At 32.8% G+C, this 16177-nt stretch overlaps 3 protein-coding genes across 3 annotated transcripts; all 3 read right to left on the bottom strand.

Moving 5' to 3' along the window:
- Positions 1-457: 457 nt before the first annotated feature.
- LOC21409343 (transcription initiation factor TFIID subunit 14b) lies at positions 458-2777 on the bottom strand. The gene is made up of 6 exons (XM_010115064.2): positions 2436-2777; positions 1909-1997; positions 1583-1804; positions 1189-1376; positions 985-1106; positions 458-784 (listed from the first exon to the last, which is right to left on the bottom strand). Exons 1-6 carry the CDS (start codon positions 2538-2540, stop codon positions 695-697), a joined length of 816 nt encoding a protein of 271 aa, XP_010113366.1. The 5' UTR covers positions 2541-2777; the 3' UTR covers positions 458-694.
- Positions 2778-3949: 1172 nt separating this feature from the next.
- LOC21409342 lies at positions 3950-6989 on the bottom strand. Its single transcript, XM_010115063.2, has 3 exons — positions 6840-6989; positions 4825-5687; positions 3950-4449 (listed from the first exon to the last, which is right to left on the bottom strand). Exons 2-3 carry the CDS (start codon positions 5682-5684, stop codon positions 4275-4277), a joined length of 1035 nt encoding a protein of 344 aa, XP_010113365.1. The 5' UTR covers positions 5685-5687; positions 6840-6989; the 3' UTR covers positions 3950-4274.
- A 3243-nt stretch (positions 6990-10232) lies between these two features.
- On the bottom strand, positions 10233-13482 carry LOC21409341 (endoglucanase 24). The gene is made up of 6 exons (XM_024177112.1): positions 13251-13482; positions 12486-12769; positions 11658-12095; positions 11317-11464; positions 10665-10831; positions 10233-10565 (listed from the first exon to the last, which is right to left on the bottom strand). Exons 1-6 carry the CDS (start codon positions 13480-13482, stop codon positions 10233-10235), a joined length of 1602 nt encoding a protein of 533 aa, XP_024032880.1.
- Positions 13483-16177: the final 2695 nt, after the last annotated feature.

Genomic DNA, 16177 nt, shown 5'->3' with positions numbered 1-16177 from the left:
CTTACTCTGCTGCTCTTTCTTTGGCTGCTAGTTCCAGCTAAGACCAAAAAATTCATTCACTCACGTGATCTTTCAGTTGAAAGATTGCATTGAGCTAACATTTTATGAGCTAACATTTTAGTATAGTGTAAGCTACCAAGCCAATGAAAACGGCTAAAATTATAAAGCATGAAACAGAGAGAGAGAGAGAGAATTTTCAATCCCATCATCATTTTGAACAAATGAAGGGGAAAGAGAGCCCGTTTAGTTTGTTGATTTGAGTTTTAATTTGAGTTGAGATGTGACTTTATATGAGAGCTTTTTACTGTAGTAAAAAAGTTAAATGTGACTTTCTGGAAACTTTTTACTGTAGCAAAACTCGAATTTTAAACTCAAATCGGTAAAATGAACGGGGCCTAAATTCATTCCTCTAATACTTTTTTCCTCAAAAGGACATGTTAAAAGAAACATGCACTGATGCACATATAAGAGAGGTTGATGTCATACACATAATTAACAGTTGTTGCTCATACACTAATCTGCACTTAGCTCTAAAAGCGACACCAAAAGAAAATAAATATGGCCATTGGCCAAAATGGATAGTTCCAAACCTAAGCTAACATGTGTGATCTCATCTAAGAATCATTAGCACGAACATTCATGATTTACACTGGTCAGAAAACTTGGAATATTGTTCTACAATGTTCATGTACTTTCATTCATAACCAGAAGGTGGTTTTGACAGCTGAGGCAGCCCATCCATCACGCTCAACTGTCTTTTCAGCTTAACAATATGAATTTGCACCTACAAGATTGCATACAATGTCAACACAATTATTCTCCACCACTTTTGAGAAATAAATGACATACACGTATATAAGCGCAAAAAATAAAATAAAATAAAATAACAGAAGAAAAAAGATGAAAAAATTTCCAATCACAGGATTAGTATGAGGCAGCACCAGATCAACTATCAATTTAAACAGAGAAAGAGACCAATTTAACCTGTTGACGAGCAGCTGCAAGTTTTAATAGCTCATCTGCCTCTGAGAAGTTCATGAACCACTGAGTAAGTGGGTGATCCTTGGTATCTCCTCTTTCTTTTTCATTAGGATTTTCTGTTGTTACTGCAAAATCCCAATAAAAATTAACTTGAAGCATTCTAAAAGGCAAGTACTCACAAAAACTGCACTGGGTCTGAGAAATTACCAGGGCTAGGCAATGTAAAACCAGCAGGCAAACGAGGCAGGACAAGAGAGGGATGATTCTGCACGCGGGCCAAAAGTGCTTCTGAAGGATCGGGAAAAACAATCTCATTGTAGGATTCCACAACAACAGGTTTCTTAGTTGACTGGGGTCCAGATTCATCCTCAGGATATAATTTCAGATGGTGAAACCTGCAAGTGTTTGTAAAGCTCCAATTATATCTAACTGCCACCTCAAGCAAAATCACTACCGAATAATATGTTTCAACTCTCAAGAATTATCCAAACTGAAATACAACTTTTGTATAAACCTATAAGAAATGAAAGACATTTGAGACAACTCTTGGGGGAAAAAAATAGCATTACCGAATATCATTTCAAAAATTAAAAAAACTCACAAGTCCACTTGTTTATCACAGATTTCACTGTGGAAAAACAGACTGATGCCAATTTCAAATTCGCCCCAACCACATTCCGTCAGCTCAAATGGTGCCGATTCAAGGACCCTGGTAGGATTATTGAAACTGGGGTGCAACTGAAACACAACTCGCTTTATCACCACCCCGAGATCCTCGTTTGTCGCCCCACGCACGTAAACCGTCCACTTATGAGATTGGGACCTAATTAACAACAGGAACAAAAGGAAAACACAGTATTTAAGAACTAGTCAAATACATGGCACACATTAGAACAACAGGGAACCTCATAACAAGAGAACACTTACTCACTGGCCTTTCTGCCTAGATAGAACGCGATTGTTCCATATACAATTGGAACACAAACTTCAGCATCTTTAAGTCTCTTGTTTGCACTCTATCCCAAAAAGAAAAGGAAAAAAAAAAAAAAAAAAAACCAAAAAAATAAATAAATAGAGAGGAAAAAAATGAAAAAAATAAACTATAAACAAAAAAACTGTCTAGATTACAGCTAAACAAAGTTTCCTCTTCTTCTAACATCATTGTTATGGATTTAGAACAAACAATATACTGAAAAAAATGACAGATATGACTATGATTCGCCAGAAAAATTCAAAATTCATGGACCTGAAAGCTAAAATCGAAGTAAATAGAACTATTCAACGATAAATTCACAACATTTTCAAGCTTCCTAGTTATTGAATCATAAAGCCCAGGTTTTTTTTTCTTCTTTTTTATTCCTTTCAGTCACTTGCATGGCATCCAAGCAAAAGAAATTGCGGAATTCGAAATTTTGGGGTTGTTTGGGATCCGAGAAAATTGTAATAGCCATTACCTTCTTGTCGTTATCTTCGGCAGATTTGTGGATTTTGACAGGCTGTAAGACTGGCACAGAGGAGGCATCGTCAGGTTGTGTTTCGCCTGATTTTCTTGCCGACATTTTTGGGGGAAATTCGAGCTTTTTTTTTTTTTGCTAGTTGGGGAAATTCGAGCTTATCAGTCTACTCTTCAGTACTGAGCAAAGCAATGCGAAACCAGAATTCCACGCACAGAGAGAATTGCGATTTTCATTTGGGGATTTTAAATTTTCTCACAAGTTGCTAAACTTTCGAAGATGAGTAAAAGGATAAATGATTCACACTCCGTTTGGTAAAAGGGAAGGAAAAGAGAACGGAAAGAAAACACGTAAAAGAAAAAAATGTGAAGGAAATAAAAGTTGATTTTCTGGTGGGAAAGAAAATATGTAATAAGTTCAATAATTATTTTATTAATTAGTTGATGTTAATTGAGCTTTAAAATTGGGATAAAAAAAAAGTTATTTTAGTTTTCAATAGGTGAATTTTAATTTTCTACCCAATGTTAAAGAGAGAAAATTGACAGGCCTTACAGCAGCTTTTATTTACTTTTTTTTTCTTTTTCTTTTTCTTTTCTTTCCTACCAAACAACTCATTAATTATTTTCTACCCAATAATCCCTCCACTCACTTCCTTTCTTCCTCTTTTTTATTATACTAAACATGGCATTTGGGCTTTAATTTTATTATTATTATTATTATACTTTTAATATAGGATATATCTATTATTTACAACTAGTAATAGCAACCATTATTTTAATTATTAAATTAAGATTTTAAGCATCTGATTTAATGTCTACGTTGTAAATCTACATCATATGCGAACTGCTACAGTCATATAAATGTTAAAACAGCAATAGACAGGTCCTATCATAAAAATTCTATTATTATTATTTTTGACACATGGCTAATAGCTGCAATAATAATAATAATAATAATAATAATAATAAGCGCTGTAATTCATTTCTTTATGTAATTGACCCTCTAACTGAGTAAAAGTGCATAAAAATAATTTACAAGTACACCAATGTATTTTCACTGCATTTTGAATAGGACTTTTTTTAAAATTTTTTTTTTTTTAAACACATACAGACACATCGATACACTAATGAAATTTTATATCCCTTTGAAAAATATAAATTATCCTTCTTTCAAAAGCATATAGTTATTTAAGATTCCAAGTGGCCTAAGGATAATTTCATACACATTCCCCCAAACTTAAAACGCAAAGGCATTACTTTCTTTCAAACTAAAATCTTAGCATTTTAGCTCAAGGGAAAGGTAATTTGCACATAGAACTGAAGCGCAAATTTTCCCTCACTTCACTGCTTCCATTTTGTATAATAAACTTTGCAATAACACCCCTTTAGATGCCATCAAAGAAGCGTTTAATTTAGGTCTCCAAATTTTGGCATCTCTTTGCTATAAAATAAAACACTCTATTCGAGAAAGCCACAAAGTATCGAAATGACAATGAGACGGCACACAAAATTACTGTAGCAAAGGACATATGAGATTGAACTCTTTAACATACTGATCAACACACCAAGTTTCATTCCAGAAATGTTCCTCTGTGAATTGGTTTAACAACACAGATTGTGGCACTAAATCAATGCATGGGGGATATTCACAATGTTAGAATTTAAAGAAAAAGGCCCAAATTCCGAGAATAGATAAAGCTCGGGGTCTAGAATCACGCAATCCCAGATGTTCTCTCCGGTACATCAACAGGCAAACTTTGACTTGAACCAAAATGATTTTGCAAAGAGGGGCTTCATCAGGCAGCAGGCACGCAGAAGAACAAGACGGGTCCCTCCCGAATTATATGTTCGACGCATTCAATGCCATCACCTTGCACTGCTCATTCATGGCCAGAAGTTGGGCCTCTTTCTTGTCAAGAAGAGCGGTCAGCCTCACGTTTTCTTCCATAAGCTTCTGGACTTCTGCCTCTTTCTGCATTTTTTCACCCTCTAATTGTGTTGTTTTAGCGACTAATCTGCATGGAAGCACAAAAACGAAGGAATAAAACATGAAAACATGCGTACGGAGTTGCAAAAAGAGTCAAGGGCTCGAAGCCTAAAACAGGTGTTCTCAAGTAACTACTGAATTTGGGGCACTTTGTGATGTGGTCTTGGAATTTTGCCCGTCAATGAGACACAATGCAAAGACAAAATAGGACAATAGAAACACCTATGTAGAAAATGCCAGATTAGAAGTGAAAAGTGAATCAAAGCATGTAGCTAGTAACATAACCAACCAAATGTTAAAGGTGAGTGATTTATCATCAAGAGAAAAGTACATAAAGCATTTTATTAAGCAAACGTATATGAAGCATTCAAAATGTATGAAACACGCAACGAGACAAACTGACCGTTCAAATAGCCTCTCAATAGTTTGGAACTGCTTTTCTGATGAAAGGAGTGTTTCCCGTACAGTAATGAGACTGCTGACATACGATTTAAGGGACTCAAATTCCCGCTTCACACGACTCAGCTCCTGTTCGTTTTCCGCAGCTCGTTGCCTCTGTCTAGAGGTTTCTTCAACCAAATCATCAACTCTCTGCCTCATTTCATTTAGAATACTATTTGTACCAAGAGCAAACATTTCCATCTCCTCCAACTTCACAGACATGTTCTCAATTTGAACCGACTTTTTCTTGATCTCTTCCTGGCTTAAGCTTACATTTTCCTTCTCAACTGCAGTTTCAGATTCAGCCAGTAAAACTCTTTTAACAAGAACTTCCATCACATCCGTGACCATCTGCACGGATTTGAGTATTTCACCAATATATGCCACATCTTGCTCATCCAAAGAACCATGTTGCTTTTTTATTTCAATCCAAATCTCTTCATCCGGACCGTCGAAGGAAGAAAGATCAACATTTTTAGACCAAGCAGACAACGGTGCACCGTTTTTGTCAACAAGCCCTATACCTTCTAATTGCTTGATACCACATGACGTATGGGCTAAATGAGGAACAGCCATGAGTCTTGCTTTAGATTTCAAGTACGTCAACAATGTCGCAGTTGTTTTAACTCTCCGCCAAAGAACCTCTAACTCCTTTTTGGACTCTTCCTCAGACTCTTCTATGCAAGCCTTAACCTCTATAAGTTTTGCTTGCAACACGTCCACTTGGGATTGGCGTTGTTCCATTTCCTGCTTCCAGATTTCATGTGTTTGGCATAGCTGCGACTTCAAAGTTGACAAGTCAACATCTTCTCCTGCTGCCATCCCCTGTCCGAAGTTGCGGAAATTTAGTATATTCAAGCAAGTCGATACCAAGAGATAAAAATCCAGCCGGCATATACAACATAAATACTAAATCATTTTAAAAGAGCCTTCAAAATTCTAGCCCATGTGAAGCTCAAAAAAGAGTAATGAGGAGAAAGATGATTCATCATAGCAGTATCAAATCGGTTGAATAGTTCAACAAAATTCCATCTTGCAATAGAAGGCCTAGTGTCTGGTAATAGCAGCTAAAAAGTAATCCCAACTTTTTTTGTCTTCAGAAAATTGATCCCAACTAACTTAATCACACAAGATAATCCCTGTTAATCTTGTTCAAATGCTCAAACCCAACAAAAAAAAAAAAATGCTATTACACAATTCTAAGATGCTCAAACCAAAAAAGCAAAACAAAACAAAACAAAAAAATGCTAAACAAAAAAAGCACAATTTTAAGATGCACCACTTAATTACTTGTAATTACATGATGAATATTTTGATGCTTACAAGCTTACAATGTATTATCACTAACATGGAAAACCAAGCAAATTCTGTCAAATGCATTGAAAACATAGTTCTTTGATTCTTTCTTTTCCAGCCAAAACAACCCAAAAATACAAAGAAATAAGTTAAAAATACGATCATATACTTCTCATTAAAAAAAAAAAAAAAGAGTAAATCAACAACTACTTACGAATATCAGATTGAGGGAAGAAAAAAACAAAGAAAACAAAACATAATCGGTCAAAATTTCGTCCTAAAACTCGGGATTAAAGGATTTAAAATATCGCCAATCCAATTCAAAGTTTCGAATTTTTAACAAACAAATGGGTGAAATTGAAACGAAAATCTTGATCCTAATTAGAAATATCAAGCAAACGAATCTAACCGAAGCGAGCTCACAAACCCTAATCAACTTCCCTAAAACGAAAAATCCATTAACAAATCTCTCCCTAATCGAAAAAAGTTACCCTCAATACCGGCCAAAAACAACCAAAATGCACGGAAATTAAGAGCGTGATTTCGCTACTGGAACCACAAAGAGGACATGATAAACGAAAAACCCAAGCTTTTTGCGGGATTTAAAAAAAAAAAAAAAAAAAAAAAAACTTTGTTGCGAAATTAAGGAAGTGGAAATTGAGCTGGGAAACGAAGAAAAACCTTGAGATTTTGGGAAAGGCAAGGGATATCGATGAGTTATGAATCCAGCAGCTGAAGAAGAGCTGGCTTCTCTTCTTCTTTCGTGAAGAAACGCAGCCTTTGATTATTATGAACAGAATAAATTATAACAATGAGAGAGAAAACTTTTGGTGCTTCTCTCCCGTTGACAGAAAAGGCATAAACGACATTCTTTTCTTCTGATACAAAATTCATGTAAATTAAAAATAGTTTGAATCACATTATTTGAATCTTTCAACCAAACATAAAAAAAAAAAAATAGGAACGACATGGTTCTTTTTTTAATGGGTTACCTTTTCTTATATTATGTGTGTTTATGGATTTAGAACGTTTGGTTGATAAATTTAAAATCATTCTCAATTATGTGTATTTTTTTTAGAAAAAATATTATAACGAATTACGATTCAAATTATACTATAAATTCGAGGATGTTTGGTACCTAGATTCGTTCCCTGATTCGAATCATGGTTCATGCTTCGCTACAGTATTTTCTTTTATAAAAAACACAAATAAATCGAAAATGATTCTAATCATATGGTTTTAATCCATAAACCAAACGTCTCACAACCAAACGTTGATTTAAAAAGTATATTCTGGTATCCATTGATCATACAAATATGTATCTTTTCTACATCAAGAGTCGATTGACTTTTAAAATTAACTGGTAGTGACTTTTAGCTTTTTATTGCTACAAACGTATATTATTACATCACTCCATGAAGGTTAATTTAGTAATTAAAATGATAAAATCGAGTGTCGACTGTTAAAAAGTATAAGTTTACTTGTTAAATGTAATTTAAGTATATATATATACATATTTATATATATGTGTGTGTGTGTGTGTGTGTGTGTGTGCAACACTTAAAATTAAGAGTAGTTTTTGAGTAAATCTAGAACAAAAGGCACAAACAGATAAATAACTTTTTTTTTTTAAATATCATCATTAATACGGCATTGTGATAAATAATAAATTGGTCTATAAACTGACAAATTTTTTATTTTTAACAATTTTGATCCCTAATTTAAAATTAACTAAAGATTTTTTAACCTTAATATTATTATAGTTTGTATGTAATTTTGTTACTCGTAAAATATTCTAAACAATTTGTTATAAATATGCTTTGTGGTGTGAATTTTACTTGGGTAATTGCACTGGATAATTGCATAGAAGATGAGCTAATAGAATACTTATTTACTAAATTGTTCAATAACATTCATAACCTTTGTGATACGTGTTATTTATGTTGAAAATCTTAAGAAAATGAGTTTTTTTGTTAATTTTTATATTTCGCGTGGCATTTCTTCTAAGAATGTAATAGAGGGAAAAAATTTATAAGAATTACTAAGATTTGAGGGAAAACACGACTAAAACTAAAGTTTCCGAATATTTAGTGATAACGGCTATAGTTCGGAAAAAAAAAAATGTATAATTAGTCCTTAAAAAATTAGTGGAAATATGGAAGTGGAAACTGAGCTAGGAATCGAAGAAAAACCTTGTAATTTTGAGGGAAAGGAAAAGGGATTTCTGGATTTTCAATTCCAAAACTAAAGAAGAGCTGATTTCTCTTCCTCGTCTTTTGTCAAGAATGCAGCTTTTGATTATTATGAACAAAAGGAATCATAGCAATGCGAGAGAGAGAGGAGAGGTGAGAGATACAACTTTTATAGTTTTGGTCCTTCTCGTTGGCAGAAAAGGTGTAAACAACGGTCGTGTTTGAAATTGATCTAGTTTTTATTTTTTACGTTTTTTGATAAAAAAAAAATAAAAATATTTTTAAAACGGCGTTTAGAGTAATAAAGAAAAAAACAGAAATGAAAATGATTTTTTGATTTAGTGTAAAATAAGAGAGAAATAAAAAATAATTTTTAGTCGTTTTTCATTTTTTATTTTCATTTTCTCATCTCGAGAGCAGAGGAAGACATTAATAGGGTTTTTTATACTGAAAACAATCTCTTAATAAAACTATTAAATGCATTTTTAAAAATAATTTATGTATGAGATTGAAAACGTTTTCATTTTCATTTTCATATAAAATACAAAATCACTTTGGAACGAATTCCAAATGCACCCAACACGTGTTCTTCTCCTAACAAAAGTAAAAATAGGAACAAGCGACATGCTTCTTTTTTTAGTTAGGGTTAATTCCACAAATAGTCCTTCAAGTTTAGTCTTAATTTCACTTTGGTCTCTAACTTTTTAAACGTCTCACAGTTAGTCCATAAAGGTTTATTTTGTTTCAATTTTAGTCCTTCTATTAACTAATCTTTAAAATTTGATAAAATCTATATAAATTATGGACTAAAATTAGAAACACTTAAAGTTTTAAGACTATTTGTGAAAATTAGTTTTTGTTAATTTTTTTTTGTATTGTTTTAATTCCTAAACTTTATATGTTTCTAATTTTAGTCCTTAATTTTCACATATTTCGTCAAATATTCAACACTAAGTTAACACAAGGATGGAAACCGAAATGGAGTAAAACCTCGTGAGCTAATTGTGGAACGTTTTAAAAGTCAAGTATCAAAATAAAATTAAAGGTAAACCTTAGAGACCATTTATAAAGTTAATCTTTTTAGTTATTAACACTTTTAGTTTCTGAACTATAAGTATTGGAACACTTTAAACTTTTATGTTGACAAATTACTCTGTAAATTTTTAATTTTTTACTATTTTGGTCTCTAATTCTAAAATTGATCAAAGATTTCTGAATTTATCATTATAATAGTTACTACGTAATACTTCTATTCTCAAAATATTCTAAAACGAATTGTTGTATTTCAGTTATACTCTTATAAATATGTTATTATGTAGTAATTTTTACATGGGGTGTGGGGATGAATTGATGAAATTTACATCTTGTTTTTCAACAAAAATTATCCATGCTACAAACCTAATTGTCCAAGTTCATAAAAGGGAGATATTTCATTAGAGCAAGATGAACTCATATATCTACAATTATTTTCAAGAAAAGGGCAGAACTACATAAAATGCAGTACCTAAGAACAACTAGTAAGAGATGTTACATTTTACAACCTACATGAAATGTATCACAACATCAACAACAACAACAACAACAACAACAAAAAAAAAAAAAAAAAACAAGAAAGGAAAAGAAAAGAAAAGCAAGATAAAACTCATGTTTAAGCCATTGACCTCTTGGTATAAGCCATAAGGAGGGACAGGCTTGGATGTGGAAGGGTACAGGTCCAATCCTACGTTGTCAAAAAAAGGAAAAAAAAAAAACTCGTATTTACAATTAAAACTAGCATAAAATGTAGCACCTAACAATAACTCACAAGAGATGTCACATTATACAACCTAGACAAATGTCATATCTTTTGGCAAAAAGAAAAAGGGGGAAAAAAAAAAGTCTTCTATGAAAAAGATTGGACCACAGAAGAACTGGAAACCAATCCTGAGAGAAGAGCCACAAGGAGGGCATTGTTGTAAGTGCTTGGTTCACTTAGCATTGAATTGTTCCGATAATCAACATAGGTCTCATTTAAGAAAGGTCCACCAACTAGCGCACCAATAGCTAAATTTGGATTTGGTTTGGGTGAGTACAGCCATTCGAATCCATCTTTACACCCAGTTTTAGCATCAACTGGAATAGAAGATCCCCTATGGTGCACTTGTTGAGGGTAGTTGTTACCGTATCCAACAAGGTAGCTCATCTCCATGGGATTTTGGCCCAACACATAATCAACCTGAAAAAAAAAAAAAAAAAAAAAAAAATCATTTTTTTTGGTTAGGAGTAGCATGAATTTTTTAGGCGTATGAGCTTGATTGCCAATGAATTATTGTACCTGTGACATGGCGAATTTGCGAAGATCTTCCGGTGTGTAGGATTGGCCGTCGCAGTAGAGAATTTCGGTCTGGGATGTGAGCATGTAGTCACCGTAAAGAACAGCTAGGAATGCAGAAGCCATGGAATGTTGTAGACAATGCCAATTTATCACCCAAATCAAGCCATCTACATCCAAAAGGCAAGCATAATGACATAAACAATTTTCATTGAGCAATTTTCATCCAAAGGCAAATTCCATCCCTCTTTGGATTCAAGTAAAATTCAATATGCATCCTTAAATGCTCAAGAATTACAAAAATATGCCTTCAGATTGTCAATTCCTTTAAAACCCTTCCCCACAATACCTTTCAATTGTGTTAATATCATAAAATTAGATGAGATGCAAAGTCTATACTATTAACAATTCATTTCACTGACAACTATTTCTAACCTTATTTGAAAAATCCTCACGTCTACGGGATTAAATTTTGTAGTTCTTAAGAATATAAGCTCAACAATGCATTTCACTTAACAAAGATATGGGATTTTTTTTTTTTCTGTAATTTTTTTCGTTTTAATAGTCCAAATGATTTGTAAAACTAGGATATTCTTGTTTAAAATAGATGTGTATGAGATATTCACAAATAGTTCTTTTAAGGAGAGGATACTACTCTGTGTTCTGCTTGATGTGGCTGGTGGCGAATCAGGGAGAAGCCCACACATGACAACCTCTGCAGTCTTTCTGTACATTTGGAGAGCAATATTTTCACCGACCGAGATCCCCTTCGCACCAAAGTAACTAATCCGGGATAGAAGAACCTGCCTCAAAATAGCAATATTAATGTCCACTACAAAAAAATGTGTCATTTTACGACACATATTAGACGACGGTTTCTGGTTCATTTAGACAAATCTTGTTTTGACATCAAAATAAGATTTGTCTAAATATTTTGTTAGGTACCAATTGCTAAATAAAAAGAGGAAAGTGAAAACATAGTATGGTAATACATGCCTGTGTTCCAGCATGCTTGTCATCCCAACTAAACCAGCTTGCACTTCCCCAACTAGCAAATTCTTGCCTGTTTATTTCGGTCGCATAATCAAGATACGAATGGTCTCCAGTTGCATGATACAGCCAGGCAGCCGCCCACAGGAGCTCGTCGCCATAACCCGTCGAGTTGTAGTACTCCTGGACTTGTGGAATGCTAAGACTATAAGAACCTCTATAAGTATCTGCGAAGGTAAAGAGCTGCTGAGCATGCATGAGGAGCATACTAGAGTAAGAAGAGTTCAGTTTCTTGAAGACAAGAGACGCCGACGCCATAGCTGCCGCGGTTTCTGCTGCGACTTCTGTTCCTGGGAAGGATGTGTTGATTTGTAGAGTTGGCCTTTTCTCTGTCATGGCTTCAGGTCTTTGCCAACATTTATGGTCCAATTCAGGATCACCCACCTACATACAAACAAATGAATAGAACACTAACCATTTCAAATACTACATGTACATTCATAAATCAGAATATGGTAAATTGAAAAATGAAAAAAAAAAAAAAAATGACAAGACATGACAAATTTATGCAACTATGGCTTTATGTGCCTGAGATAAATGTACTTTTGTTGACATTGCCATAAAATTAGACAAAATTTCACATTACCCCGACTAATTCATTTTCACATAATTGTCCCTAACTTATTTGATAACAATATCTAATTTTGATTGAATCTAACATAAAGAGTAAGAATTTTAAGTAATCCTGAAAAAAAACAATGAGAATCTTGTCATTTTCCCAGAAAAAATCGACTTCTTTCAAATTTAGAATATGATTTTGAGCAACTGAGAAACCTGAATATAGAGCACATTGGGAGAAGGATGAGCATTGACAAGGTAATCAGTGATCCACTTGAGAGAGTCTTGAGCAAAACCCAATTGCTTAACAGCTTCCATTTGGTCTCCATATTCAAGAATTGCCCATGACAAAATTGTGGCTGTGAAAGCCAAAGGGAAACCAAACTTTACAAGATCACCCGCATCATACATTCCCTTTGACAAATCCAAGTTCTGATCAATCCCATCTTGTAGCCCGGAATCTCCTCTCCACCAAATCCTATTATCCACCAGCTTACCAGCTAGGACAAAAAAAGTTTCATTAATAATTTCACTTCTTAGACCTTTTAAATTAAGGGCAAAAATAGTCTCCATGCCTTATTGCTAAAATTTGGCTTAATTAAACTAAGAATATTGGTCTCTATACAAAGATTACTTTGAACAAAATATACGTTTGGCTCATTTCTGTTAACGAAAATTAATGAAAAAAAAAAGGACTTGGAGAAGTATTAACTACTAACTATGTCTTCAAGTTTGGGCACTAATTTGAAACCAATTGTGGAAGCATGTATATTCAAACTACAACACAAGTCAACAACATTCGAGACGTTTGTTTCCTGTGTTCTTGATTCTGCATCGTGATTTATATTTTTCTACCGCGTTTTTCTCTCAAAAAAATACGCGTAAAATAAAAATAATTCTGAATTTATGAACCAAACATTTACTTTTTTTTAGACAACCTAAAAATTTAGAGCGAACAATAAAGGGAGACTCTGTACATACATTTTTGGACATCAAAGAATTGCATGGCGATTTCGAGAGCTTTCGCATATTGAGCGACGACGGGACCTGGGCGATGTGGGACGCCGCTTGGCTTGGTCTTGGTCATGTGCTTGAAATAGCTCAAGAGAGTGAGTACAGAAGCTGAGGCTACAACACCCGCAAGCACCAACACAAATAACCACCATAACCATTCTTTGGACTTGGTTTCCTCACCTTTCTTGTGAGCTTCCATTTTGAACTTCTCAATCTCTATAAAGTTATCCGAGACATTTTATATTAAGATGTAATGAACTAGTGTTTTTTCAAGCAAAAAAAAAAAAAAAAAAAATGAACAAGTTTTTTATGAAAAGTACGGTGGTTCTGTTAAAGTATGAAATTATTATTAGTATATTTTTTAAAAGTTTAAATTTTTAAGATAGATTAATAAATTAATATGGTATTAGAGTGAAAAGTTTTAAATTTAAATTTTCGTAATTGTATTATTTATTTTCATTTAAAATTATCATTATATGCTATACTTTTAATATATCTCAAATTTAAATATTTATGTATTAAATTTTTTAATTAAATTACTCACATAATTACTCATTATCTAATTTACATGTAAAAATAATATTAAAATATAAAATTATTATTGATTCACGTTTTAAAAACTTAAATTTTTAAGTTGAGTTAGTAAATTAACAGGCCCAATTGAAAAAATGCTATAACTTGACGGTTGGAGCGTTAGATGTTGGAGCCAAAACTGAGGAATTGATTTGAATTGACGTAATTGTCTTTTAATATTGGGGTCCACAAAGGTTGTGCAGAGGGCTTGGATAGGGCTAAAATTGGAAGGTTGGGGACGTGGCCAAGAAGTGATACCGTTGTGGACGGCCAGACAATGTTGTCAGTATCAAAACGGCAGCTATAGCTTGTCGTTTCTACTGAACCCGAGTCTAATGAATTATTATCTGGTTTTGTCGTTTTGTGTTTTAACATGTCTTTTATTGTGATAATATTTTTGAGGGCTTATTGTAATTAATTTTGAGGCCATCTGATATAATATCAGCGATATATATAGATATATATGTATGTATATGTATCATAAAATCTAATTTTTTCCTACGGCAATGCAGAGGCTTCAAAATGTGTGTATAATGCTTTCACAGTAATGTTTAACGTAGAGGCTTTTTATTTTATAAATCTCAGTTATATTTTTCATCTTCTTAAAAAAAGAAAAAAGAAAAAGGAACAGTTAAATTTGCTCAATAAAGAAATAGATCATTTCTTTGGTGAAGAAATAAAGATAAATAAAAACGTATACAATAAATAAAAATGTGATTGAGTGTCTACAATATTCATTTGTGGCAGTAATATATATGCGAAAGGAGTTGCTCTATAATCTCAAACACGGTAGAAAAACGCTAGTTCACTAATTTTAATTTTTTTGTTGTTGATTATTTGATATTTTATACTATGCATTTTAAATTTTATAAAAAAATACCATCCATTTTGGAGGTTCTCAATATTATACTCTTGGATTTTAATTTCATATCAAATTAGTATTTTTTTTTTTTCGATTGAATGTTCATTTTGACAACTTAAATGATAACTTTCTTAGTTGTGAGATATAGAGTGAACAAGTTGATAATAAACTCTAAATAATAAAATAATCTTTTAAGTAGTAAAGTTAATAGTCAACAAGTGTGTAAATATGAAACGAAATTAAGATATAATGGTACGTAACATTTAGAACATCCAAAATGCATGGTATATATTTTGTTGATGAGGTTAAAATATAGGGTATGAAATAGTAACTTTTTAAGTCGCGTTTATTTCACCGATTTGAATTTAGAATTCGAGTTTTGTTATAATAAAAAATTCTTAGAAACAGTCACATCTAACTTTTTTACTACAGTAAAAGACTATCACATAAAGTCACATCTCAATTCAAATTGAAAACTCAAATCAGTGAACTAAATAGGAGTTGGGCTTAATTTATGGATGAAATACTATCTGCACAGAGCCACAAACAATGAGATAATTAGTTTAGTAATTCTCGCCATTGTCATTATCATGTGATCTCACTCTAAAACTTGACAATATACGAATTCATTACTTTTATAAAATTCTTTTTAAATTAACTAAACAAATTAGTTTATTCAGTCTTTGGTTAGGTATCCTTGTTTTATTTCAATCCATATTGAAACAAAAGTGAGGTTGTAAGTTGCTTGTTTACATTTGAATCAAGCATATGCCTAGCCACTTTTCAAGAGTTGATTCTTTTCTATGTTTGTCTTGCATTGCATTTTATATGGCGAATTTGAAAAAGGCGTTGATAAAAAACTTAGAAATGTATTTTACGCAAAATAGTTATTGAGCTGCCAACAAGACAGTATTAAAGTCCCCTTCAATTTTTGCATTGGATATCTGTTGACCTTTGTAAATTTAAGTGCAAAGTTCTGAGTATTTGTCAATGAAAACGAGAGGTAATTCATTGCTTATTTTCCAGTGGTATAAACGAAAGTTAAAGCCGTCTTTTTGTGATTCATTGAAAAATTACACGGACGAACAATTGGATTTCATAAGTAGTACCGGGTGCGTTTGGTTGGTAAATTCATATCATGATTTAAATCATAATTTGTGATTCGTTACAGTGTTTTCTCTCACAAAAAATACACGTAAATCGTGAATAATTCTGAATCATTATTTTAAATCCATGAATCAAACGTCCACTTACACTCCTCTCTTCCGCTACATAACACTTGTGGGGTGAAGAATAGAGGATGCACTAATAGGTAAATTTTCCCTTATACCAAACATATGTCTATATGAAAAAGTTTGAGCTTGATTTATACATAAAAGTGGTAAGAGGAATAACTATACTTCATAGTGGTTAGTCTAAGTTGGGTACTATTTTTAAAGTATAGTTTTCACACGTAGCA

Source organism: Morus notabilis, unplaced genomic scaffold (genome assembly GCF_000414095.1).
Source record: "Morus notabilis unplaced genomic scaffold, ASM41409v2 Scaffold384, whole genome shotgun sequence".
NCBI lineage: Eukaryota > Viridiplantae > Streptophyta > Magnoliopsida > Rosales > Moraceae > Morus > Morus notabilis.
Note: the sequence above shows the minus strand (reverse complement) of the source record. Positions and strands in the feature narration are given on the sequence as shown.